Genomic DNA, 27,500 nt, shown 5'->3' with positions numbered 1-27,500 from the left:
TATGCTAACATCCCGCGCTCGTACCGTACACGTTTGTGTTCATGAACAATGAATTAATTATAATCATTTTAGTCTTTCACCGTCTACTTTACATGATATTGTGGAAAGATTCAGGGAATCTGGAGAGTCTCTGTTGAATGTTTGTGACCTTCAAGTCTTCAGATGGAGCTGCATGAGATAAATACAGTCACATGACGTCAGGAGTACTTCAGAAAACCGTTGTTACTTAACACAGGCCGCCGCTGCATCAGGAGCCGCACCCTGAACCTCCATTACACACAGAGAGAGTCCTACATCAACTCATGCAGCAGGGCTCATAGGGGCCAGTAGGCATGTGGGAACTGGATATATCCTATAAACCTGTGTGTGTTGTTTACGTTTCAGGATCATTCACTGTACGTGGGTGTACCCGCCCGACTACTACCCGGTGTTCTTCGGCTATTACTTCCTGAACTCCATGCTGATCATCCTCCTGATGCTGCACATCTTCTGGGCGTATCTGATCCTCCGCATGGTGAAGCAGCTCCTCTTCAGCAGTGTGAGTACTGACCCGACTGTCCGGCCGAAAACTGGACCTTCCTCTCTCACATAAAGCTACAGTCGCTCAGCCAAAAGTATTCGGACGCCGGTTCAAAAACAGATCGACCTTCTGACAAGCTTCTCACAAGACCTTGAAGTATGTCTGTGGGAATTTGTGCCTGATCAGTAGTAAAAAAAAAGCAGTATGTGTACGGCTGGGCGCAGATTGATCAGTCTGTGTTCCGGTTCATCCCAGAGCTGGGGCTGAGCTCAGGGCTCTGTGCAGGACACTAAAACTTTCCTCCCTTTTTATTCCCAGATAGAGAAGCATGTTATACTTTATATTACCAAAAGTATGTGGACACCAGACCACCAGAGCTTAATAGAAAATCAGGGCGCGTCTGCTGAACCGTGTGGACAAAAAGAGGCAGCAGTGAAATATTAGAAGTCCTATATACAATCAGCATTCCAATTCATGCCAAAGCTGTTCAGCAGGGTTAAGGTATTTATACACCTGTTAGCCTCGGGCGTGGCTGAACCAGTGAACGTAAACAGCGATGGTTTTATCCAGTAATAGAATAATAAACAGGGCGTCTGAAATGCCCAGCATTCGTAAGTTTGTGGACTGAACGTCTTCAGCACCTGCTGGAATGTCTGTTTTTACAAAATCCAGTTTGACGGCCTCTCTGACGGAACACCGCAGGGGGTTTGTGGTGTGTAGAACATTCCTGACATCTGAGACGATCGGCGCTTCAACAAACCACATTTCCAACAAAAAATAAAGTTGGGACGGGGGCAGAATCAGAGTGAAAAGTTGATGGAATGTTGAGGTTCCACAGTGAGCAGGTGAGTCGGTACCAGGTGAGGGAATCATGATCGGGTATAAAAGGATCCACCTGGATCAGGATCAGTCTGTACAAGCAATGATGGGGCGTGGCTCACCACCGTGTTCCAAACTTCATCAGAGAAACAGAATGGAGGATTATAATCATAAAGTCTTTCACCGTCTATCGTACATAATATTGTAGAAAGATTCAGGGAATCTGGAGAGTCTCTGTTGAATGTTTGTGACCTTTAAACCCTCAGACGCTTCATAAGAAATCGTCGTCCTACTGTAATTAATATAAATAAAGCCACATGGGCTCGGGAGTACTTCAGAAAACCGGTGTTACTTAACCCAGGCCGTCGCTGCATCAAGAAACAACCTGAACCTCTGTTACACACAGAGAGAGTCAGACATCAGTTCTATAGAGAAACACCTCAGAGTTCTCTGGGCTCGAGCTCATCTCCGATGGACCGAAACACAGTGGACAAGTGTTCTGTGGTCAGATGAGTCCACGGTTAAAAGGACCATCCAGACTGATATCAGTGAAATGTTCAAAAGCCAGGATCTGTTCTAGTATGTGGAGGAGTATTTTGGGATTTTAGAGACACGTGCTGCCATCACAGTGACGTCTTTCCCGGGACGTCTGTGATCATTTCAGCAGGCTCGGCTTTGTTGACACAGAGTGCGTGTGCTCGAGCGGCCTGCCTGCAGTCCAGATCTGTCCATCATGAAGAGGAGAATCAGACGACGGCGAGCACGTAGTGTTGAGCAGCTGAAGTCTCGTATCCAGACTCACAAACCTTCAATCATTAGTGTCCTCAGTTTCACACACATTAAACAGTAGAAATAAATAGGAACGCTGATGGAACACAGGGGGGAACACAGGGGGGAACACGCCCCCCGTCCTGACTTTTTTGGAGTCTGTTACAGGAATCAGATTCTAAACGTGTTTCTGTTTACAAACTACAGTGAAGTCGATCAGTGGAACATTATAAATTAAATAAAGATTGAACAGAATGAAACACGTCACACATTCTTCTTTTTTCTGCCTTTTACTAAACGTCCCAACTATTACTGGAATGTGGTTTATAAAAGATGTGTCGGGTTATTCGAGGAAACTCTCGTTACACTTGCCGCGGCTGCAGAAGCTCGACGCCCTTTTCTTTAGTTTGGGAGCAGTGAGAGTAAATATTACCTCATCACGGTTCCACCATCTCAAACAGCCGTGTGCTGACAGGTACGATTATTAGGAACCAGGTGCCACGCCCTCGACATTCCGGTACGGCCGTGCAGCGATGCTTCTAATAATTATACTAGCCAAGTGCCAACGTTTGATCCATGCAAAACAACCAACAAAAACCAGCGGGACGAGGATTTTAGTACAGAACATTCTTTTATTAGAACAGAACCGGTTCTGCACCCAATTACTGATCGTGCCCGTTCTGCACCCGGTCGGGCTGGTAGCACCGCCAAGACTTGACACAGACACTCAGGTCTCGTCTATCAAGTCTGTCGAGTCTTAGTGAAGAACACTACGGTTCTATTTATAACGAGGGTGCCAATAATTAGTCCATCTTGAGAAACGTAACCCGACGTAAACACAGGGATCAGTTCTCTGATCATCTCTCTTGTGCCAACTTCAGCTTTTTATCCTCTAGATGCCAGTAAAGCTGCAGTGCCAGTCTGTTTCCACAGTGGGCAGCGATGCCAGGCACGTTCCTGCTTTTACTAAACGTCCCAACTCTTCTGGAAACGATCTAGTCTGCTTTATTTTTACAAATGTTATTTTTGGTTCTGCTTTGATTTACCGTCTTCAGGTTTGATCCACTTAAGAGTTCTCCTAATGAGGTCTCCTGATCATGTTCTCCTGGTTGGGTTATCATGATGGAGTTCTTCTCATGGAGTTTTCTGGATCATTTTCTCCTGATGGAATTCTCCTTATCATGTTCTCCTGGTTGGATTATCGTGATAAAGTTCTCCTGATGTCCTCCTGAGTTCTTCTAATGAAGTTCTCCTGATAGAGTTCTTCTGATGAAGTTCTTCTTGTGATGGAGTTCTCCTGATGGAGTTCTTCTGATGAAGTTCTCCTAATCTTGTTCTCCAGATGGAGTTCTCCCAGTAGAGTTCTCTTGTTTGGGTTCTCCTCACAGAGTTCTTCTGATGGAGTTCTCTTGGTAAAGTTCTCCTGATCATGTTCTCCTGGTGAATTTCTCCAGATAGAGTTCTCCTGGTTAAGTACTCCTTGTTGAGTTCTCCTAATAAAGTTTTCTTGGTTTGGTTCTCCTCATGGAGTTCTTCCGATGGAGTTCTCCTGATCATGTTCTCCTGATCATGTTCTCCTGTTGGAGGCTTCAGTGATTCCCAGATCATCTGAAGCCACTTTTATTCTCCAGCGTCACTCAGAAATCTGATTTAACAGATTTGAGTTATAGACTCAGTTTATTGGGGTCTGATTTATTTTCAAGACCAAAAGTATCTGGACACCTCCTGATCATAAGATACAGATATAACACCCTTCACTCCTGGGTGTCTGTGGGAATTTGTGCCCATTTAGTTTTAAAAAATGCATTGAAATGAGAAGGACTGGTTTGCAGTTGACATTCTAATTCATCTCAAAGGTTTTGAGTAGGTCAGGGTCTGTGCTGGCTGAAACATCTGATCCCAGATTAGGAGGGTGTTCACATTCGTCTATGTTCTGTATGTTTATATATAAACCTTCAGGACTGAGGCTGAGAACTGGTGCCACACACTAAAGCAGAACCCCTGGAACGTTTACAGATGTTTATTTGTTCTGTTTTCTTCTCTTCTCAGTTAACAAAGGATGAGAGGAGCGATAATGAAGAGGAGGACGACGAAGACGACGACAGCTCGACCGAGGACCGTGACGGACACCTGAAGGTCTCCAACGGCTGCGGGGCGAACGGTGGCACGAGCCACGGCTAACCGGTGGAACACTCGCACCCTTTCCCTGGATTTTAATTACAGAAGGAACCTGAAGTTTTTTTATTGCCGTTAATTGAAGTTTATTAGGAGAGCAGATCCAGATCCAGACATTCAGGTGTTCAGAACCTCGTCTGGCTGCAGACTCTCAAACGTCTGATTGAGAAGGTGCCAAAAATCTGACCAAGAACTCGTATCTGTCCACGATACAAACCCAACATTCCCCTGTTCTGAAGCTCCGCTTCGGCTTCTTCATCACGGCTGCACTCGTTTCAGATATCTCCTCCACGGCGGCTCCGGCACTCTTTATCATCGGCCTGCACAAGGGTGCATGGAGAATAAAGCTCAAACACTATATGGCCATTCTTATCCACCATTAAGACACCCCTCCATTATCCCCCGTCTCTGTGCAGCACCATCGATCAGCCAGCAGAGGGCGTAACTGCAGCAGTGATGAGTAATCCCTACAACAGTCCCACCCTCAGATGAGTCAATCGTCGTCCGATAGCAAAGCTAGGATATTGTTTTATCAATACAACGGAAAAAATACGTCAATTAACATCATCACCAAGCTACAACTGATGAACGTCTTGGTCTGACCAGTAGGATGTGAAACCTGGACACTGAAGAAAGTCTAACAATGTTTACCTGTAATCACTGTTCTCATGGAAATATCACAAATAAATCTGTTTTTATAATTATTACATCTTTATTATTATTATTATTTTTTTTATTATTATTATTATTATTATTATTATTATTTGTGTTTTTGAGGAGAATGTGAATGTGTTCGGTCCTGGTGTTTTACATCTGATACAGTATATTCTTGGTGTAAAAGTAGGGTGGCCACTTCCATAAACCCAAAGACTTTTTCACACCACATTAATGACGTTACTCTGCTTAAATTCAGTTGCGTAGTTCTTGGGTTAATTATATCTAACATACCTGCTTGCACTTAAATATTTCTACCAGAGGGGTCTCCAGATTCTGAGAAGTTACATACTGCAGCTTTAATCACACTACCACCACCGTGTTTCACTGTAGTTCCAATTGTGATAAATGTGTCAGTAAGAACAGTTTGGTTCTCACTGCCGAGGTTCTTCTTCTTAACGTCTATGTGCTAATATGAGGATCTTCAGAAAGTTTCCTCACATGTTTATTGTGGTTATAAGCGGTGAGGGTGGAGGAGGAGGAATCGGGCGTGTCTGAGAGACGCTTATAGTCCGGATTTAGCTCCATCTGATCTCCACCTTTTTGGTTCTGTTCTGTTTGGTTCTGTTCTGTAGCAATCATTTGTGTCTGAGAGACTGAGAGACGCTTATTTGATTTAGCTCCATCTGATTTCCACCTTACACCAGGCTGAAAGAAGCTTTAAGGGGAAGAAGATTTTCATGGGATGATGATGTGAAAGCAGCGGCGCATCAGTGGCTACGAGCTAAACCAAAAACATTAAAAAGTTGGTAAGACGCTGGAAAAATGCACCGTAAGGTGACGATGTAGAAAAGCGAAGGAATTTGTTTATGAAATTCTTAATAAACAGAGATATAAAGTGCCGAAACTTTCTGAGGGTCCTGGTACACGGATGTTTTCGTAGCTCTGTTGAAATCTGAGCAGATCATGACGTTCCTGCAGAAACCGAAATCAAATCAAACTCGTCTTCGTTCTATCAGCCACAAATGGTTGAAGCGCTGAAACTGGGTGAACTGGTTTACTGAGTAACCACGGGTGCAGTTACCAGTGTTAAATACCTTCATTCCTCAGGTACATTTTATTGTGTTCTTTCCACGCCGTGTTTTGTTTTGATCGAGTTCTCAGGGTGGCAAATATGTGCTAACACAAGCAGGTCAGGACCGGGGGGGGGGGGGGGCAAATACTTTTTCACCATGAGGAATTAAGTGGATTTGTTGGCTTATATGCAGGTTTAGCCTCCAAACGCAGATCTGTGTATGAACTGTAGTGCATTAAAGCACCAAACACACACTTGTGCAGAAGTTTAAACACAAAAGATCAAATTCCAGGTTTGATTGATTGATCGATTTTCGAAGTGATCACGTGACTGGGTCGTTTACAGTCAGGAAGTTAAACTTCTGCACAGTTTATAACACAATTACTGCTTATCTACTGAATCTTAGTGAAATAAATAACCATATAATATTAAATTAGCTAGAACTAGTACACGTAACATATTTTATATCTTTACAAGATGTTAAATTCACTACATTCGACAGTAATTGTGTAGCTTTACTCATGTACAGGACGAGTTCACGTGTTCACCTCGACCAAGACCAATCAAACGTGGTATTTCACCAGGGGTGCACAAACTTCTGCACAATACTGTGGGTTTAGCTCATATTTCATCTCTTCTAGGCCATTTTAGATAAAACAAATTAAAATATAAACAATAATCGTCGAGTAAATACAAAAATCTGAACCTGCAGTGCGTTTGTGGACCTCTAGGTGGAGCCATTTACCACCACAACAGTTCCCAGTCTGAACACAGGAACGATTGAAGTTCTTCTGCTGGTGTCTCTTGTTTACTGGTCCCATTGTTAAGCAAAAAGCCGAAAACTGGACCAGTCACGTTACAACACTCAGCATGAAGGAACCCTTGATCTTTACCGGAACGTTAGATGAGGAACTGAATGAAGAACCGGCTCTAATTCTTCATGTTTGTTGAGAAGTGAAGGAAAGGTTCTCCACTGTTTGGTCGATTGTATTTGGACTCCTGAACATGAGCTTCAAATCCATGAGCATTAATACAGAGCCCACATGCACCCTTACACCCCACCTTGAGTCTACAACAGCCTCCACTCTTCCATGAAAGCTTTCAACAAGTTATCGGAGTGAATCTGTGAGAATCTGTGCCTGATTAATCAGTTTGATCTTTTTAGCTAGAACAACAGACGCTCTTCTGAGAAGCTTCTCACAAGACTGAGGGAATTTGTGCCCATTCAGTCAAAAGATGACAGCATGTGTATGGCTAAACGCTGATTGATCAGTTGATGTTCAGAGCTCAGGGCTCTGTGTAGGACACTGGAGCTTTTCTTCATGTCTGTATAGAGCTTGCTCATGCTGGAACAGGAAAGGGCCTTCCCTAAACTGTTGCTACAAAATCAGAAGCATAATATTTCCTTTATACGATTGGGGTGTCCCAATACTTTTGTCCATACCGTTGGCTCTTTTGAAACATGGCGTAGCGTTCCTGTAGAAACTGTAAAGATGCTGCATAGCTTTGGTAGTAAAGTTTGAGATGAGGATATGTTGAAGCCCCCACACCAGGCTGCCACTGTTGGGCCCTTGAGCAAGGCCCTTAACCTTGGATTTTATGGGTTGTGTATGGTCAGAAAGGGAGCAAATACTTGCTTGCACTTACACATTTCTAACAGAAGGGTCTCCAAATCCTGAGAAGTTACATACTGCAGCTTTAATGCTCGTATTGACTGAACACCATTATTTGTACACATGTACAGGGGCCAGTCATTGTACAGCAACCCTGGAGCCAAGAGGGTTAAGGGCCTTGCTCAAGGGCCCAACAGTGGCTGCATGTGTCACTGGCTGGGCATCAAAATCCACACGGTATTGTACCCAAGCTCCTCGACTTCTTTAATATCATGTAACTCCAAAAAAAAAAAAAAAAACGTCCACGCTGCAGCTGTAGGGTCGAGACCCGATCTGTCCACGTACCAGGATTCGGAGGATTTGCTGCTATCTCAGGTTGGCACCTCTGCCAAGCTGCTCTCTAATAACAGACAGCTCAGTCATGCCAGCTGCTCCGACGGCCCCCGGAGGCACCGAAAGGTCTTCCTGGCAGCCGGAGCTGAGAAGAAATTGGAAATCAAAGTGCTTCAAACAGGTCTGATTCCTGCCCGACCCTGATCCAGCAGCGGGACGTTCCTGCTCAGATCCAGCGACGGGTCTTCAAAACCTTTTACAATAAATCAACCCGGAGACACGACCAGACTCACAGGGTTCTGAATCCACAAGAACTTTCAACATTAAACAGCTTTTTAAACAAGGATCATTGCGCTGGGTGTGGGTAGTGGTGGGTTACCACAAAGATCTCACAACCTGCTGTCAGACTCATGATCAAGACGCTTAGAGAGAAACCAGCAGGATGTCCTGAAAGCAGCAGGAACAGCAGCTACACAGAGAACCATCAGCAATCATCCCATCATCGCACCACACGTGGTACTCTCATAGAACCACAAATCGTCCCCGGACAGGAGGGATGTCCTGAAAGCAGCAGGAACAACAGTTACATCCCTGTTCTGTGTGCACCAGCATTTTGACCAATCAGAACAAAGTTCAGATCAAACAAGAACGATAATTCAGACACTGGTGTTTAGACAAAGAAGGGTTGCCAATCACTGAACATACAGTGAAGTACGGTGGTGGGAGCATCACATTTGCTACAAATTTGCTCTCAGGATGTGTTTGTACTATCCAGTATCATTATTTATAATAGTAAATTAAATATAATAAACGTTTGTTTATATTTAATGGTACAAAGTTCAAAGTTCAAAGACATGATGTGTGTAGCTGCTCATGTTTGGAGACAGAAGCATCACGCGTGCATGTGATCCCAAAAACAACAAACCCACAGTGAAGTACGGTGGTGGGAGCACCACATGGTTGTTTTGCTCCCTGAACAATGTGTTTTTAATATCATTATTTATAATAATAAAATAACAAACTTGTGTTTATATTTCATGGTACAAAGTTAAAGACATGATGTGTGTAGAGGTGAGGTGGAGATTTTGATTAAATGATAATATTTAACATAATTTAATAATAACTCAGCAGCTCATGACTGAATAACCTGCAGGTTTTGTGCAGCATGGAAACCACGTGTACTGTTTCCACCCACCGCTCAGACTGACAGCAGGATTATCCAATCAGCTCTCAGAAGCCTGCTCTCCATAAATCTCATCCACCAATCCGATGAGGTGGGCGTGTCCTCTCGGTTCTCTCTGCCTGCTGCGGTGAAACTTTTGCTTCGCTGTTCTCAGTCCGGCTCCGCGGTTCCGTTCCTCCGTTCCTCCGGTTCTCCTGCAGACATGCGCGGCAGAGGAACGCTCCTGCTCCCCCTGCACCTCCTCCTGCACCTCCTCCTGCTCACTGTCGGACTGAGAACTTCAGCAGCAGGTAAGAGTGGAACATCTCCAGAACCTTCCTCAAAACCGATCTGAGATCAGCCTGTGCTGGAATAATCCTGCAGTGTGTGCAGGAGTGCAGATCTGCTCATTTCCGCACTGCAACTACTGCACTGTCCTATACTATACTGTACTGTACTGCACTGCATTATACTGCACTGTCCTGTACTGCACTGTCCTATACTATACTGCACTGTACTTTACTGCACTGTACTGTACTATACTATACTGCACTGTCCTGTCCTGTACTGTCCTGTACTGCACTGTCCTATACTATACTGCACTGTACTTTACTGTACTTCACTGCACTGCACTGTACTGTCCTATACTATACTGCACTGTACTATACTATACTGCACTGTCCTATACTATACTGCACTGTACTTTACTGTACTTCACTGCACTGCACTGTACTGTCCTATACTATACTGCACTGTACTATACTATACTGCACTGTACTATACTATACTGCACTGTACTATACTATACTGCACTATACTTTCCTACCTTATACTGTACTACAGCCTATTACACTGCACTTGACTGCACCGCACTGCAACTAGTATACTATATTATACTGCACTATACTACAGCCTAATGCACTGCACTTTACTGCACCACACTGCAACATACTATACTGTACTATATTATACTGCACTGTACTTTACTAGTTCACTCTGTACTACAGCCTAATGGAATGCACTTAACTGCACCACACTGCAACATATTACACTGTACTACTTTATACTGCACTGCACTATACTATACTAAGGTGCACTGCACTTTACTACTTTATACTGTAGTACAGCACTATACAGCGCCATCCTGTACTGTACTACTTCTACTACTAGTTTTTTTACTGTCACTGCACTTAACTGCATTGCAACATACATGTAGTATTTTATATTAAACTGCAGCCTAATGCATCGTACTACATTGCACTGTACTTTACTGCTCTGTACCTCAGCCTACTGCACTACACTGTACTGTACTGCCTCTAAAATCCTCAATCCTGCTGCCCCTATGATCCTGAATCCAGCTGCCTCTATAATCCTCACTCCCGCTGCCTCTGCCCTTCCTCAGCAGGCTCGGTGGAGTATGAGAGCGACCTGGTGGTGCCCTCACAGCTGGAGCAGGAGGAGGCGCAGCTGAACTGGAGCAGCGGGCGCCGGAGGCGGTCCGAACACGGGCGTGACCACCTGTACGTGGCGCTGCCCGCGTTCGGTCAGGAGCGGTACCTGAGGCTCCAGAGGGACGAGGATTTTCTGGCTGAGGACTTCCTGCTGGAGGACAGGAGTCCTGCAGGGACCGTCCGGCATGACCCGGAATTCAGGGGGCGGTCCTGTTTCTACACGGGCGTGGTCCTCAATCACACACACTCCTTCGTCTCGCTGGACACCTGCGGCGGCCTGGTGAGTCCGCGGATCCTGATGTTTGCTAAGCTCGCAGGTACAGGTGAGATGGGCCCCAAAAGGGCTGCTTTATCCTGGTCAGGGTCGTGGTGGCTTCAGGACAGGAAAACACCCTCCACTGCAAAACAACTCCCACTCTCATCCACCTAAGTGGAACAGTGGGTGCAGGTTTCATCACCCATTATTCGGCCCCTTCAAAACTTGGTTAGTTGCCTCACACACAAAATCAACAGTTATCATAGCTGGTTTTACGGTCTGTCGCCAAAAGTATCTGGACACCTGACCGTGCTTGTTTTTTGTGACTTTCCTCTTCTGGCGAGGCCTCCCATATGATTCTGGAGTGTTTCTGTGGGGATCTATGCACATCCAGCACCAGTGTCCTTCCCTAAACTGTTGCTACAGTGTTGGTCCCTTCCGTTTCTTACCTTGTCTGTGCCCCTGTGAACGATTTTGCTGTAGAGGAACCTTAATGGCGTTGGGATGAATTGGAAGGTTGACTGAGCCTTGACCAGCATCAATACCTGACCATATGAATGGTGTTTCCACAGACGCACTCCAAAATCTTTCCTCAGAAGAGTGGAGACTGTTATAGCCCCCTAAGGACATGTGCATGGCCAGCAGGCTCTTGATCAGGGCGTCCACATACTTTTGGTAGCAGCTCAGTCTGGAGTCCTGATGAGTCGGTGGAGCAGGAGACTGGAGATGTTTGCTCCTCCTCATCCTCTCCTGGTCTGTTGGGGGGTTTGTCTGTACGTGTCGGAGATGAAAGCGCATACTTTACGACCGCGCCCGCCCCGCCCCGCCCCGTCCTGTCAGCGCTCCGGTCCCCCTCCCCCTTACGCACGCCGCCTCGGGGGTCCGTCCCTCACGCCGAACCTTCTCCTCAATTCATCTTCCTCCAGACAGAAGCTTCCTGGGGGCCGCCGGCCGGGGCCCGGTGATGGAGCGCTGCCGTCTCGGGCTGCGTGCTGACTCGGCGTACAGGCAGTACTACTTTATACCACAGTGCACAGCCAAAAGTATTCGGACGCCTGACCACGAGCTTGTCGGATGTCCGGTGTTGACCTCTGTGTGATCGTTCAGCCACAAGACTTTGGAGTGCGTCTGTAGGAATTTGTGTCCCTTCCTAGTAAAAAAGCTGACAGCATTTGTATAATTGGGCGCTGATTGATCAGTCGGTGTTCTGGTTCATCCCAGAGCGGGGCTGAGCTCAGGGCTCTGTGACGGGAGCGCAGTCATATTGGAACAGGAGAGGTCCTTCCCTGAACTGTTGCTGCAAAGACAGGAGCGTGTTATTTCCTGTATATGACTGATTTATTTCACCTGGCTGAAACACATGAATTCAGAAATTAGAAGGGGCGTCCCAATACTTTTGGCCCTATAGTGCATGTGGCTCTCTGTACGCGATACGGCTCTCCGTGTGGGAACACTAGCAGGTGATAAGAAGTGGCGCAGATTGGACACGTGTCAGAGGGGACGTGTGGTGATCCGGCCCTCCTCGATCAGATCTGGCGTGGTTCGAGAGGCAGCGGGTTCACACTCGGGAACTGGATATGACTAAATTGTGAGATAAAAAAGGGGAGGGTCCAGATTACCATGATGAGATGTTGGTTTGATCCGGTGTGTTTTTGCTCCTCAGACGGGTCTGGTTCAGACGGGCGCTGAGACCCTGTTCATTCAGCCGGTGCTGCGGGAGCTCCAGACCTTCTCAGGTTCAGAGCACCGGGTGTTCCGACAGAGACGTTCCGCCCAGGAACCGAGCCCATCCCCGGACAGGCGGCCCAAATTCTGCCAGCTCATCAAAGGTCAGTAATGAGATTCTAATGGAATTACAGCTTCAGGGTTCGGTTTGGTTTTTGCAGCACTGTGGTTCAATTTTGGCCCATCGCTCCCAGCAGCCTCCCCGGTTCCTCAGGGTTAGGACGTCTCTAATGTCAGGAGGACATCTTCAGAACCCTCAGAGCTTCAGAGCTTTTAGAATCTTCAGAACCTTTAGAACTTTCCAAACTTTCAGATCTTCAGAACTTTCAGAACCTTCAGACCTTCAGAACTTTTAGAACTTCTGTTTGCTGTGACGCTCATTCACGTTCTGCAGTTACTGACTGTACGTGCTGGAATTGTGGAACGTTTAGGAGCAACAACAGCTCAGCGTGACAGCAGCAGGATGAACCTGTCGGGTGCTCTGGTGGGTTCTGGTGGTCCAGCTGAAACATCTTCTCTCATCCTCTATTAGGATTGTTTTACTCGTGACCGTGTGATAAACGAGACACACGGACTCCGTTATTATAATCCTGACTCCAGACTCGGCCGCGCCTCCTCCTCCTCCTCCTCCTCCCTCTCCTCATCTCCTCCTCCTCCCTCTCCTCATCTCCTCCTCATCTCCTGCAGGTTCCTCACGGCTGAGGAGACGCCGCCCACATAAATCATCTGTTCCTGCCAACATTTACAGCCAAATCTAATTCTTCTGATGTCTTTATTTTTTTTGGAGTTTGGCTTTAAGCAGCTGGTTCAGTTTTTATTCTGCACTTCTTTCTTCGGTCAGTCTCACCGAAGTTCTGCTAGAACCTGTCAGAACCTGTTAGATTCTTTAAGAACCTGATAGGACTTCTTAAAACCTGTTAGTCTTCAAGAACCTGTTAGAACCTGTTAGTCTCTCAGAACTTCTTAGAACCTCTAAGAACCTTTTAGAGTCTTTAAGAACCTGTTAGTCTCTCAGAACTTCTTAGAACCTCTAAGAACCTTTTAGAGTCTTTAAGAACCTGTTAGTCTCTCAGAACTTCTTAGAACCTGTTAGAACTTCTTAGAACATGTTAGCATCTCTCAGAACTTCTTAGAACCTGTTAGAACTTCTTAGAACATGTTAGAGTCTCTCAGAACTTCTTACAACCTGCTAAGAGTCTTTAAGAACCGGTTCGAGTTAGAACCTGTAAGAACTTGCTGAATCTCCTCCAGAGAAGCCGAATTTCCCCATGAATATAAACGTTCCCCTTTTTCCAGCCCTGTGGTCGCGTCTTTACCGGGATGAATAATTTTCCCTCATGAGAGGAACGGCCAAAAGTATTTGGACGCCTGATCATGAGCTGGTCGGACGTCCCGTTTCAAAATGGAGTGACTGTGTATGGGAATTTGTGCCTGTTCATTTGTGCTTCCCTGGAACAGCATGGACAGGACGACGATCCATCACGGGGGAAACACTGACACACCTGATCATGTCTGTATGTCGACACCCGACAGGCTGATAGCACCGCTGGGGATTCGAACCCTGGAACCCTGGCGGTGCCACCAGAGCGTCTCCCTCACCCGACAATTCATCTCTGGGATAAACCGGATATCAGAGTCCGAGTCTAAACTTAACCTCGAAGCAAAACCCAACATCATCCAACCAGTGGCTGAATGAAAGTGAATCCCAGTAGTCGTGTTCCAAAATCTTAAATCTTAAATCTTTGCTGCGTCCACGTACGGCTCTCAGTGAAACTTTGGGTGCTTTTTGCACTGAGGCGCCAGGAGCCAAACGTTTTTTGGGAAGGACCGATTGGGGCTCTGGTGCTGTTTCGGGCTCCGCGGCCCCTTTTCATCTCCTCGCCGAGTCTGTTTCAGAGAGAGGTGCGCCCCCCAAACCCTCCCAAAACCCCTCAAACCCCCAAACCCCCCCAAACCCCTCAAACCCCAGCACCCGCCCCATCTCAGGAGAAAGAGAGCGACCTGAACAGACTGGATATCCATTAAAGTGTGTTTCCTCAGAACTTCAGAGGCTTCCTGAGGTTCCACACACACACACACACTCGGGCAGCTCGTGTTACACTCGCCCGCTCCGCAGTGCTTTTCTTCTCCTTCTGGAATCTCTAACATCTGGACGGCTGAAGTTCGGTTGCCGGCGCTCGGCGCGGTTGCGCAATCCGAGGACGCCGTGAACTCGCCGGTTCGTTATCGGGACGCCGGTGGGTCGGCGGGTTCAGATTTAAAAGCAAACACACACACGTCCTCCATCAGGCCTCCATCAGGTTTCCATCAGGCCTCCATCAGGTCTCCATCAGGTCTCTCCGTCAGGCCTCCATCAGGTCTCTCCGTCAGGCCTCCATCAGGTCTCCGTCAGGCCTCCCATCAGGTCTCTCCGTCAGGCCTCCATCAGGTCTCCGTCAGGCCTCCATCAGGCCTCCATCAGGTCTCCGTCAGGCCTCCACCTCCGTTTATCCCAAGAGAACGAAGCCCCAAAACACGACAGAACGGATTCTCTCCATAAGTGCCGCGTCCCGATTGTTTCGGTGAGAAGCCGTTCTGACCACGACCACGATGATATAAACCTGATAATATAAACCTCTGCACCAATCAGCAGTGAGGAACCTCACACGTCTGTTCCTAATCAATCAATAAATAAATAAATACAGACGGTTTAACAGCATCATTTTCCTTCACCACAGCCTGAAGAAACAGAGCGGAAAGTTTATGGACGCCTAACCACGACCGTGTTGGACATCCAGTTCCAAAACCGTCCTCCTAAGCAGAGTTTCCACAAGATTCCGGACCGTGTCTGTGGAGATTTGTGCTCGTTCAGTTTCGGGGCCCGAAACCCCTGTGGCTGAATGAAACTGAATCCCAGGAGTCGTGTTCCAAAATCTTTGATGTCTTAGATTCCGAGTCCATCGTCCAGCCCGTGTTTTTAAACTGTTTAAATCTGGTGAAACTTTTGGTGCTTTTGTCGTTCTGATCTCCAGCACCGGGGCGTCGGCACTGAGGCACGAGATGTCCAAATGTTTTTGGAAAGAACCTGTCAGAACCTGTTAGAACTTCTGAGAACCTGTTAGTCTCCTTGAACCTGTTAGAACCTCTTAGAACCTGTAAGAACTTGATAGAACCTGTTAAAGTCTTTAAGAACATGTAAGAATCTTTCAGAACTTGTTAGAACCTGTAGAACCAGCTAAAGCTCCTCTAGAGATGTAGTATTCACCTCTCGCAGCACTGTGGTTCAGTTTTGATCCACTCATGAACCCTCTTCAGCTTCTTCTGTAGGAACCAGACTCCAGATCTCGGTGCTTCATGTTTGGACTCGTCGTCTTGTTATAACGTCCAGATTTAGATTCTTGGTTGTGTCCCAATACTTTTGCTCCATTTCATGATGTGTGATGCTCCAGTATTGTAGGTAGAGAAGCAGCGTGCAGTAGTGTAGCTGCTGTTCCTGCTGCTTTCAGGTCGTCCTGCTGTTTCTTTTTGAGCTTAAGCAGGTTGTGAGATCCGTGTGGTGCCGCTCCACAAGCCCACAAGAGCAGGACCTTCAAACACAAAACTTGGTGGCACCGACATCCATTCTGTTTTTGGTCTTGATTCTCTATCGCTGGACGTATCTTCCACAGTTTGCTCTCCTCATGTCCACACACATTCTCCATGAGATGTTCTGACAATCCTGGCAGATGAAATCATAGAATTGTAAGCAGAAAGATCTCGGGAGGATCACGACCAGAGCTGGAGGTTCCACAGCTGATTGGGTTCCTTGTGTGAGCCGTGAGAAGAACGTGATCTGGATCTCTCTGAGCTGCGGTCTGAACCAGACGGAATCCCAAAAATGTCGGAGCTTTATTTATTTACTTTTTGGCTCTTTACCGCTGTGAACGTTCTAAACAGCTTCCAGCACCCGTTCCTCCTCCTTCCAGACGTCTCTGTTTCTTTAGCACAGCGTGGTCAAAAGTATATGGACACCTAACCATGATTATGTTGGACATCCCGTTCCAAAACCGTCCTCATTTCCACTCTTCTGGGAGGAGATTCCACCAGATTACGGACCGTGTCTGAGGTTGGACGCTGCAGACCTGATTCCGTTTCTGTTCTGATTTCTGATTGGTTGAAACTGTGTGTGTGTGTGCATGTGTGTATGTGTGTGTGTGCATGTGTGTATGTGTGTGTGTGTGTGTGCAGGAAAGCGTAAAAGATCTAAAGACGCAGAAGATGCCCGTGGGAGGAGGAACGCCATCCGTTTGGGTGGAGGTTACACGGTGGAGACGGTGCTGGTGGCGGACGCTGACATGGTGCAGTACCACGGGGCGGAGTCGGCTCAGCGCTTCCTCCTCACCGTCATGAACATGGTGGGTCACACACACACACACACACACAGAGGAGAACATGCAAACCCATGAGTGTAGAGCAGTGTATCTGTGCACCACCCACACCTCCAGCTGTGCCACATCTGTAAGAAAAAGATGAGAACGGTACGCTGCAGGAGATCCGAGTTCATCTACACCTGAAGAACCTCGTCAACATCCAAGACTCAAACCTAAGACTCAAACCCAAGACTTGAACCCACCATACAAACCCAGAACTCGAGCCCAAGACATGAGACGTTCTGGTTCTCACCTGCTGATGTTCTGTATGAAGCTTCAGTGAAAGTTAAAACCAGTTTTTGATGATTTGTTGCTTTTTACAGGAACGTTCGGTGTTTAATAGAATTATTGAGTCCATGTGGATTATTATTATTGTTATGGTGCTGATTTATTTCTCTCTTTGCAGGTGTATAACGTGTTTCAGCACCCCAGTCTGGGCGTACAAGTGAACATCCGCCTCACCAAACTGGTCCTCCTGCACTCACGCCCAGTAAGTCTGACTCCATCAACCCCCCCGACCCCCCCCAGCCCCAACCCCGGACTTTTTTAACCATTTTACCAAGGACGCCAAGACATTGTGCCAGGAAACAGTTTGTAATTTTTTTCTCTATCTGATGACATTTTAGGAGAAGCTGAAGGTGGGGCATCACGGAGAGAGAACCCTGGAGAGCTTCTGCCACTGGCAGCACGAGGAGTTCGGGCGTGGCCGCTATTTAGGGAACAATTACGTACCTGGAGGACGGGACGATCCTCCGCCCACAGACATCGCCGTGCTGGTCACCAGGTGAAGATCTGTTCTGGTTTGTGTTTCTGATGCTCTGTCAGCGCTGGGGGGATTTTAGCGGGTTAGAACACACGCCCTTACCCTAAATGATCGGGCCCCTGAGGGAAACCTGGGTTTTTCAAGGGACCCACATTTTGTCCATTTACAGCTTCCATTCACACGCTAACCCGAGTCGCTCACCTGGGTGTAAAGAGAGCAAAACCTGGACCCTCGAGCAACGGATCAACCTGATGATTCAAATTCAAAAGTTTATGGACACTGGTAAATCGTTTCAAGTCCATTTTAAGATCTCGGTCATTTCCAAAATTGTTCATCCCTGTCATCGGATATGACTAAATATTGTGGTGCAACTTATTAATCCCTCAGTAGTGTTTAAAACCACAGCGGGTGACTTCTCTGTGCCCGTTTGACAAGATATGACCGTGAAAGGGACTCTGGTGGCAAAGCGAATCCGAATTTGAATCTGGTTCCACTGTGGTTTACAAGGTGTAACGTAAAGCCTCCACAAGGGGGTGCTCATGTACAAGTTCATCTTCTTATGTGCCTGTTAAAATATGTTTATTTAATTATTATTATTTTTGACTGTGACCCCTTTTTTTGGCCATTTTTTGGAAGTACCCGGTCCCAGGAGACACGCTGATTAGTCCGTCCGTCAGCGGGGCCGATTTGCTCCGACAGTTAGCGGCGGATTAGCCGCTGTTACCTGGCTGTAATTTCGGAGGGGGAACAAAAGGAACCCCTGTTGTTGAGACGGGGGCGAGGCGGGGCGCTCGTGTAAACCTGTCGAATGTTATGAGCCCGAGGAGCCGGGGGTGGGGGTGGACAGAGGGGAGGTTTGTTTTCTCCTGGAGGCTGCAGCGGGCACAGATCTGTCAGGGCACCGATGCCAACTCGGCTCAGGGCGGCAGGGCCGCGTCATGTCCAAATTACGGCGTGTCGAGGTCTCGCTCTCGGGGGGGGGGGGGTTTCCCCTCCCCGGATCGGCCGCCAGACGCCGTCAGTATGTGATTACCCCGCCCACGCGGTGGGATTGTTTACGTTGTTGTTTACATCACATCACGACGGCGTGATTGGAGTTGAATCTGCGCGGCCTGACCGGAGGGGTTCAGGTTCTAAACTCCCCCGAGCGTGGAGTGAGATCAGGGATCAGAACTGATTTATGGAGCGCAGATGCTGGATGCGGCCACACCTACACTAATCCAGTCCAGATTTCTGGCTCTGCACTGCGAATCCAAATAATACCAGAAACCCACCAGGATACTTCAACTGGTCTGGACTGGAGCAGGTCGTGATCAAAACCACACAAACCAGCAGAACATCACCGCACCAAAATATTCAGCCGCCCCCCCCAGAACCTGAAAAGCTCCACGTCAAGCGTCACAAATCTGGAAGTCATGTTACAGATTCCATTTACACCTGGTCGCTCACCTGGGTGTAAAGAGAGCAAAACCTGGTGATTATATACCGGAAAATATCAGACCTGAGGTGACTTCTCTGTGCCCGCTTGAAAAGAAATAACAGTCAAAGGGACCCTGGTGGTGCAGCAAATCCAAGTTTGGGCAGCTGTAGCCTAGTGGTTAAGGTACTGGACTAGTAATCAGAGGGTTGCCGGTTCAAGCCTCACCTCTGCCAGGTTGCAACTGTTGGGCCCTTGAGCAAGGCCCTTAACCCTCAATTGCTCAGACTGTATACTGTAACTGTACTGTAAGTCGCTTTGTATAAAGGCGTCTGCTAAATGCAGAAAATGTAAATGAATCTCAGCTCTGTTACTGGTCAGCTGGGCGCCCCCTGGTGGGCACGATCGTCAGTGCCTGCAGCAAACAAACTCAAGCCACCAGAATAGACTAAAGTAGAATAGACTTGAAGAAAATAGAATAGAATGAAGTAGACTTAAACAGAATTGAATAGAATAGACTTAGATAGAGTAGACTATAGTACACTAGAAAAGATTTGAATAGAATAAAATAGGCTGAAATAATATAGACTACAATAAAATTGAATGGACTAGAATAGAATAAACTAAAATAGAATAGAATAGATTATAATAGAAGAGATGTGAATAGAATAGAATAAAGTAGACTTGATTAGAATAGACTTAAATAGACCAGAATAGACTAAATTAGACTTCAGTAGAATAGACTAGATAAAAATAGAATAGAATAAAGTAGACTTAAATAGAATTGACTAGAATAGACTTAAAATAGAATACACTACAATAAAATTGAATGGACTAGAATAGAATAAACTAAAATAGACTAGAATACAATACACTTGAATAGACTATAATAGAATAGACTTGAATAGAACAGACTAGATAAAAATAGAATAGAATAAAGTAGATAGATAGAATTGACTGGAATAGAATAGACTATAGCACAATAGAATAAAATAGACTGAAATAGAACAGATTATATTAGAATAGAATAAAATACACTTGATTAGAATAGACTTAAATAAAATAGACCAGAATAGAATTGACTATAATAGAAGAGACTTGAATAGAGTAGATTAGATAAAAATAGAATAGAATAAAGTAGACTTAAATAGAATTGATTGGAATAGACTTAAATAGAGTAGACTAGAATAAAATTAAATATGCAGGTGAACAGTACAACGAAATTCTGTGTTTGGAAGCTGGGGTCAGACGTATGGGGCCCCTGGAGCTGACAGGGATAAGGGCCTTGCTCAAGGGCCCAACAGTGACTGAATTGCAGAGCTCGGATTCAAACTGTCAGCCTTTTGATTGATAGCACAAAGCTCCACCCACTAGGCTCCCACTGTCCCTACCACTGTAGCACTAGTCTGCTGGGTGGGAAAAGACAGGACTAAAAAGGGGGCGGGGTCTTCGACGGCCTGGTTTTAGAAACGAGACGTTTGATAGGCTCTTATTCAGGCGTCCGAATACTTTTGGTGAACTGTAGGGGGCACTAACTTTCTCCTCCCTGACTGTGTGTTGCAGGACTGATTTCTGTGTGAATAAAGACGAGCCGTGTGACACCGTGGGTGAGTAGCCACCAGTCCATCACACATCCAAGCCAATCCACCTACTGGCATGTTTGTCTGGCGCTTTAGGAATCAGTGTTTTATGAGCTTGCTGCACAGAACCCTGATTTCAGCCCCATTAATCACCTCTGGGATGAATTGGAATGTTGACTGTGAGCCAGACCCTCTCATCTAGCAGAGCCTGATTGTGTATATGCTGTTTAACTGAATGTGCACAAATTCCGACAGACATGGTCCAGAATCTTGAGGAGAGCCTGTATGGAAGAGTGGATTATATAGGTACGAGGTGGGAGGTGGGGGGCACCCACGGTTTAGTTAGGTGGGGGTGCAGGAGAGGAGCTGGGCGGAGTGTGCGGGGTGTGCACAGCTGCAGCCGGGCGGGTTTGAACCTGCTGAAGGGGAACTTTGTCTGATCATTAAAATGGCATGATGGAGCCGGTCACAGAGCTGCTATTATACACACACACAAAAACACTCAGCTGTGGGCGTGTCCGAGTGGACGTGTCTCCTCCTGGGTGGCCAAACACCCCCCTTGAGTCACCCCCTCCCCAAAAACCCCCACCCACCCAAACCGTCACTCACCCTAAACCCCTGTCGAAAGTGGTTACACCAGTCCGACCGTTCCCTCCCTCCCTCTTACACACGGTGTATTTCAGAATCAAGGGTTCAGGATTGTGCCCGTCACCCCCTGTTAGACTGTGATGGTTGGTCTGGGTACAGCGTGGCACTGGTGTGGGTACAGCGTGGCACTGGTGTGGAGAGACCAGACTTGAATGCCAACCATATGAATACAGAGCTGAAGATCCAGCGCGGCCCCACGGTGGCTCTGAACCAAAACTATGAGCTCACAGATCAGAGTTACAGAGTTCCTCCTCCAAACATCCACAAACACACGCGACTGGAGGCCAGACTGGATCCAATTAGACTGGACTGGGTTAAACTGGGTGGGGTTTGTTAAACTGGGTGGGATGAGGTCAGGATGTGAAACTGTGTCATGGTTTCTGTACTGGGTTTAATGTGAGTGTGAGTGTGTGTGATACGTACCAGTAACTTTAGTGATAAACAAAATATTAATGCATTTGGTTTGGGTTTTGTGAACTTAAGTGAGGGTGTGTGTTTAGTTAAGTGAGGTTGGGTTAAGTGAGGTTAAGTAAAGTGAGGGTGGGTTGAGTGAGGGTGTTGAGTAAGGTTGGGTTGAGTGAGGTTGGGTTGAGTGAGGGTTAAGTGGGGTTAGGTTAAGTGAGGGTGTTGGGTTGAGTGAGGATATTTAGTTAAATGAGGTTGGATTAAGTGAGGGTCGGTTTGGTGAGGGTGGATTAAGAGAGGGGATTGAGTGAAGGTGGGTTGAGTGAGGTTGGGTTGAGTGAGGGTGTTAAGTAAGGTTGGGTTGAGTTAGGGTGTTGGGTTGAGTGAGGGTGTTGAGTAAGGTTGGGTTGAGTGAGGTTGGGTTGAGTGAGGGTGTTGAGTAAGGTTGGGTTGAGTGAGGTTGGGTTGAGTGAGGGTGTTGAGTAAGGTTGGGTTGAGTGAGGTTGGGTTAAGTGAGGTTGGGTTAAGTGAGGTTGAGTTAAGTGAGGGTGTTTAATTAAGTGAGGTTAGGTTGAGTGAGGGTTTTGGGTTGAGTGAGGTTGAGTTTAGTGAGGGTGTTGAGTGAGGGTGTTGGGTTGAGTGAGGGTGTTTAATTAAGTGAGGTTAGGTTGAGTGAGGGTGTTGGGTTTGGTGAGAGTGCTGTAGGGTTGAGTTGAGTGAGGGTGTTGAGTTTAGTAAGGGTGTTAGATTTGGTTGGGTACTGATTTGTCATGTGACCTCTCGTGCTTTCAGGCCTTCCCTAAACTGTTGCTGCACAGGCAGAATTGTATCATGTATATAAGTGATTGATGAGACTGTTGAGGCTGAAGCAGTGATGGAGTGAAGATCTCGGGGCGTCCTGATACTTCTGGCTGTACAGTGTAGATGAGCTCAGCTGTAATAAACTGCTGATGAAGCGGGGGGTTGGGGGGGGTGCGGGGGTGCTGACGTGGTCCTGGAGCAGCTGTGGGTTGTTGTTTCCAGACCGTGTTCCTCCTCTGTGAGCCACATGGTCTCCTGACGCCCTGTTAGTGTTCGCTCCACTGGAGCACGAGATGTTCTCAGGTCCAGCCCAGGAACCCGCCGAGGAACCTTCTGACATAATCAGAGAGAGACAGAAGTCGGGCGTGTCCTCTGGAGTCTGGAGAAGATCTTTACCGTGGATCATCGATCAGAGCTCTTCATCCTGGTCCTGGTTGGCATTTGGGATGTTAGTGATGTGGTGGAACCTCGTCTGCTCAACAGAGCGGCGCATTATTGTGTGATCTGACATTTTCTGAAGTTCAGAAGCTCTCCAGCTTTTATGAGGTTTTGCTGTGAAGGTTCCTGATGTGTCCATGTCACAGAAACCTCCAGGAACCTTCAGGAACTTTCAGGAAGCCACTTTCTGCAGCACACATGCTCCATCACTCTGTTCGACTAAGTTTTAACAGCTGTAAAGTCTTCGAAACAGTACAGACTAGCTGTACCAACAGTGCCAAAAGTATGTGGACACCCCTCCTAACTTGAGTTTGTGTTGTGTTTTAGCCACGCCCCGTCCTAACAGGTGTATAAAATCAATAAAATAAAATAAAATGATGTGGTTTGTGCTCCTGTCCATGAAGACTTTGTTTTCTATATGAAGGACACGCCTCCTTCATGTCTGGTGTTGAGGAACATTAGTGCTCCATTCCCACTAGTCACCTTTGGGATGAATTGGAACAGTGACTGTGACCCAGGCTATCTCGTCCAGTGTTAGTACCTGAGCTTACTTTTATTCTCAGAGACAAACCACAAAAGAGGGAAACACGGTAATAAAGCCTAAAGTTTGGAATGTGGTCTTCAACAAGCTCATGTTCAGGTGTCTACATACTTTTGGCCGTGTAGTCTATGTATTAATGGGGATTCGATCCCGCGTCCATGCTGGTAGGCGACAGGATGTTTAAGTTGCTGATGGTTCTTCTCTGTTGGGAATTATGGGAGATGATCGGACCCAGGTGCCAGTCATGGCTCTGTTAGCGAGTGTGAGTGGCAGTGCCAGGGTAAACGCCCGCTTACTGAGGGCACAGTGAGAGGAATCATCCTGACGTTTAAACTCGGGAGAAAATAAAAGAGACGCAGAATAAAAACCGTCTCCCTCAGAAGCTCCTCGTCTCTCCTGAGCGTCTGCAGCAGCACTTAGCGTTTCTGAAGCGCCCTGATTAGCGCAGACATCAGGCTGTAATTAGGTGAAATGCCAACCACCTGGGCACAGCAGTGCCAGAACCAGCGGCGGCATTCATGCCCGCCCCGCCGCTAATTACAAACATCACTGAACGAGTATTCTACAGCCGGAACCAGAGAGTGTTTTACAGGGTACTGACGGGTACAGAGGACACGCCCCTTTATTAGGACTGACGGGTACGGAGGACACGCCCCTTTATTAGGACTGACGGGTACGGAGGACACGCCCCTTTATTAGGACTGACGGGTACGGAGGACACGCCCCTTTATTAGGACTGACGGGTACGGAGGACACGCCCCTTTATTAGGACTGACGGGTACGGAGGACACGCCCCTTTATTAGGACTGACGGGTACGGAGGACACGCCCCTTTATTAGGACTGACGGGTACGGAGGACACGCCCCTTTATTAGGACTGACGGGTATGAAGGACACGCCCCTTTATTAGGACTGATGGGTACAGAGGACACTCCCCTTTATTAGGACTGACGGGTACAGAGGACACGCCCCTTTATTAGGACTGACGGGTACAGAGGACACACCCCTTTATTAGGACTGACGGTTACAGAGGACACGCCCCTTTATTAGGACTGACAGGTACAGAGGACACGCCCCTTTATTAGGACTGACGGGTACAGAGGACACGCCCCTTTATTAGGACTGACGGTTACAGAGGACACGCCCCTTTATTAGGACTGACGGGTACAGAGGACACGCCCCTTTATTAGGACTGACAGGTACGGAGGACACGCCTCTTTATTAGGACTGACGGGTACGGAGGACACGCCCCTTTATTAGGACTGAAGGGTACAGTGGACACGCCCCTTTATTAGGACTGACAGGTACAGAGGACACGCCCCTTTATTAGGACTGACGGGTACGGAGGACACGCCCCTTTATTAGGACTGACGGGTACAGTGGACACGCCCCTTTATTAGGACTGACAGGTACAGAGGACACGCCCCTTTATTAGGACTGACAGGTACAGAGGACACGCCCCTTTATTAGGACTGACAGGTACAGAGGACACGCCTACCTCACAGTCCTAGTTAAGGAGGCTTATACCTGTCATTTTTAATAAGGGGGGACACGCCCCTTTCACTACAAATGACAGGTAAAAGGGACACGCCTTCTTTATTAGGACTGACAGGTACAGAGACCACTCCTCTGGAATGCTTTTTGACAAGATGCTGGAGTGTGTCTGTGGGAACTTGTGCTGGTTCAGTCAATAGGGTCAGTGAGGTCAGGCACAGATGTTGTAAGAGAAGTTGAATACAGTTGGGTTGTGTGGTTACCAGGGCTCTGTGTATTATCCTTTCGAAAGACAAAGGGGACTTCCCCAAACTGTTCGCCAAACCACAATGTTAAAAGCTTATCATTCACCTTCTATTATTATATAGCTGTTAGTAATGGATGTGGAATTAGAGGGGCGTCCACATACTTTTGGCCCTGTGGTGGAAGGTGCTGCTGGACGGTTGATGGTTGGTGATGGACGGTTGATGGTCGGTGATGGTCGGTGATGGTCCTGTGACCCCCTCCTGTGTGTGCTCGGTGCTTTTGGTGTGTTTTTTGCGGACGGTTGATGGTCGGTGATGGTCGGTGATGGTCCTGTGACCCCCTCCTGTGTGTGCTCGGTGCTTTTGGTGTATTTTTTGCGGACGGTTGATGGTCGGTGATGGTCGGTGATGGTCCTGTGACCCCCTCCTGTGTGTGCTCGGTGCTTTTGGTGTGTTTTTTGCGGACGGTTGATGGTCGGTGATGGTCGGTGATGGTCCTGTGACCCCCTCCTGTGTGTGCTCGGTGCTTTTGGTGTGTTTTTTGCGGACGGTTGATGGTCGGTGATGGTCGGTGATGGTCCTGTGACCCCCTCCTGTGTGTGCTCGGTGCTTTTGGTGTGTTTTTTGCGGACGGTTGATGGTCGGTGATGGTCGGTGATGGTCCTGTGACCCCCTCCTGTGTGTGCTCGGTGCTTTTGGTGTGTTTTTTGCGGACGGTTGATGGTCGGTGATGGTCGGTGATGGTCCTGTGACCCCCTCCTGTGTGTGCTCGGTGCTTTTGGTGTGTTTTTTGCGGACGGTTGATGGTCGGTGATGGTCGGTGATGGTCCTGTGACCCCCTCCTGTGTGTGCTCGGTGCTTTTGGTGTGTTTTTTGCGGACGGTTGATGGTCGGTGATGGTCGGTGATGGTCCTGTGACCCCCTCCTGTGTGTGCTCGGTGCTTTTGGTGTGTTTTTTGCGTGCCAGGCCCCCCGGTGCTGATTTTGCTGAGTTTGCCTCCTGCTCCCCTCCTCTGCTGAGCCGGTTTATCTGAGCCAGTAAAAACACGCCGGTTAATGAACTCTGGATAAATAATGGAAGGATTTAATACGGCTCCTGTGAGTGGTGCATGCTGGGTAAATGATCCCGGTGGGAGCTGGGACTGTTTGATCGGGCGGAATCAGAATCCCGCTGGATTTATTTTGTTTACTGGGTTTCGTCAGAGCTTCTGAATCTGGGAATTTTGGAATGATGTTCGGGGAAAATCCAGACGATGACGGAACAGGAGGTGCGGGGACCCTCAGAGACCCTGGTCGGAGTCTGGGTGCCACCTCGTGTGTATTAATGTGAGATCTGAGATCGTGTCTGATCCTCCACCTCAGAGCTGTGGTGCCAGCGGACCAGGCTGTGGTGATGTCAGTGATGATGTCAGTCAGTGATGTTAATGACTATAATGTCAGTGATGATGTCAGTGATGATGTCAGTCACAGACTGATGTACGTGATGTGAGTCAGTAATGTCAGTGATATCAGTCAGTGGTGATGTCAGTTGCAGGCTGTGATGTCAGTGATGGTGATGTCAGTGATTATGTCAGTCAGTGATGATGATGTCAGTGATGATGTACTGTAGGTCTTAGGCTGTGATGTTTACTCCTATGGGAGGGCTTTCCACAAAGTTTTGGAGTGTGCCTGTGGGAATTTGTGTCTATTCGTTTAAGTGAGCATTTGCGAGACCATGCACTGACCTCTTGAACAAGAAGTCCTAGCTCACAGTCAATGTTCCGATTCGTCCCACAGGTGCAAATTTTACCTGCTTTCATTCTGAATGATGTCAGTGTCGGTCACGACCCTCCTCGGTCAGGAGTGGAGGTCAGCAGCACTAGGGGAGATACCACCGGGGAACCGGATACGACTAAATCGGAAGGTAAATTTGTGTGATTTGTCGTTGTTGTAGGAATCGCGTACCTGGGCGGAACCTGCAGCGCCAAGAGGAAGTGCGTGGTCGCCGAGGACAACGGGCTGAACCTGGCCTTCACCATCGCCCACGAGATCGGACACAAGTGAGTACAAGCGGCGCTCCATCAGGAACGTCCCCCGTACCCAGGGCGCTGATGCTCCCCTATAGCAGGACACGCTGGCTTCTACATCTTTCACTGATAACAGTCCGGATGGTCCCGAATGTGTTTGGTGCTTTTCCTGAATCTTTCCACAATATTATGTACAATAGACGGTAAAAGATCTAAATTATTAT

General features: G+C 47.4%; 2 protein-coding genes across 2 annotated transcripts in view; both read left to right on the top strand.

The window, feature by feature from the left end:
• cers3a (ceramide synthase 3a) overlaps window positions 1-4,986 on the top strand; it is a 14,224-nt gene extending 9,238 nt beyond the window's left edge. The window contains exons 10-11 of the mRNA XM_063013014.1: window positions 385-538; window positions 4,157-4,986. Of these exons, the coding sequence (XP_062869084.1) occupies window positions 385-538; window positions 4,157-4,288 (286 nt within the window). The 3' untranslated portion in view covers window positions 4,289-4,986. The remainder of the gene's footprint in view (window positions 1-384; window positions 539-4,156) is intronic.
• A 4,356-nt stretch (window positions 4,987-9,342) lies between these two features.
• Window positions 9,343-27,500, top strand: part of adamts17 (ADAM metallopeptidase with thrombospondin type 1 motif, 17) — a 38,212-nt gene continuing 20,054 nt past the window's right edge. Inside the window, exons 1-8 of the mRNA XM_063012517.1 lie at window positions 9,343-9,430; window positions 10,522-10,850; window positions 12,490-12,655; window positions 16,758-16,924; window positions 17,346-17,429; window positions 17,566-17,723; window positions 20,683-20,726; window positions 27,204-27,309. Coding sequence (XP_062868587.1) covers window positions 9,343-9,430; window positions 10,522-10,850; window positions 12,490-12,655; window positions 16,758-16,924; window positions 17,346-17,429; window positions 17,566-17,723; window positions 20,683-20,726; window positions 27,204-27,309 — 1,142 coding nt within the window. The remainder of the gene's footprint in view (window positions 9,431-10,521; window positions 10,851-12,489; window positions 12,656-16,757; window positions 16,925-17,345; window positions 17,430-17,565; window positions 17,724-20,682; window positions 20,727-27,203; window positions 27,310-27,500) is intronic.

Source organism: Trichomycterus rosablanca, chromosome 17, assembly GCF_030014385.1.
Source record: "Trichomycterus rosablanca isolate fTriRos1 chromosome 17, fTriRos1.hap1, whole genome shotgun sequence".
Classification (NCBI taxonomy): Eukaryota; Metazoa; Chordata; class Actinopteri; order Siluriformes; family Trichomycteridae; genus Trichomycterus; species Trichomycterus rosablanca.
Note: the sequence above shows the minus strand (reverse complement) of the source record. Positions and strands in the feature narration are given on the sequence as shown.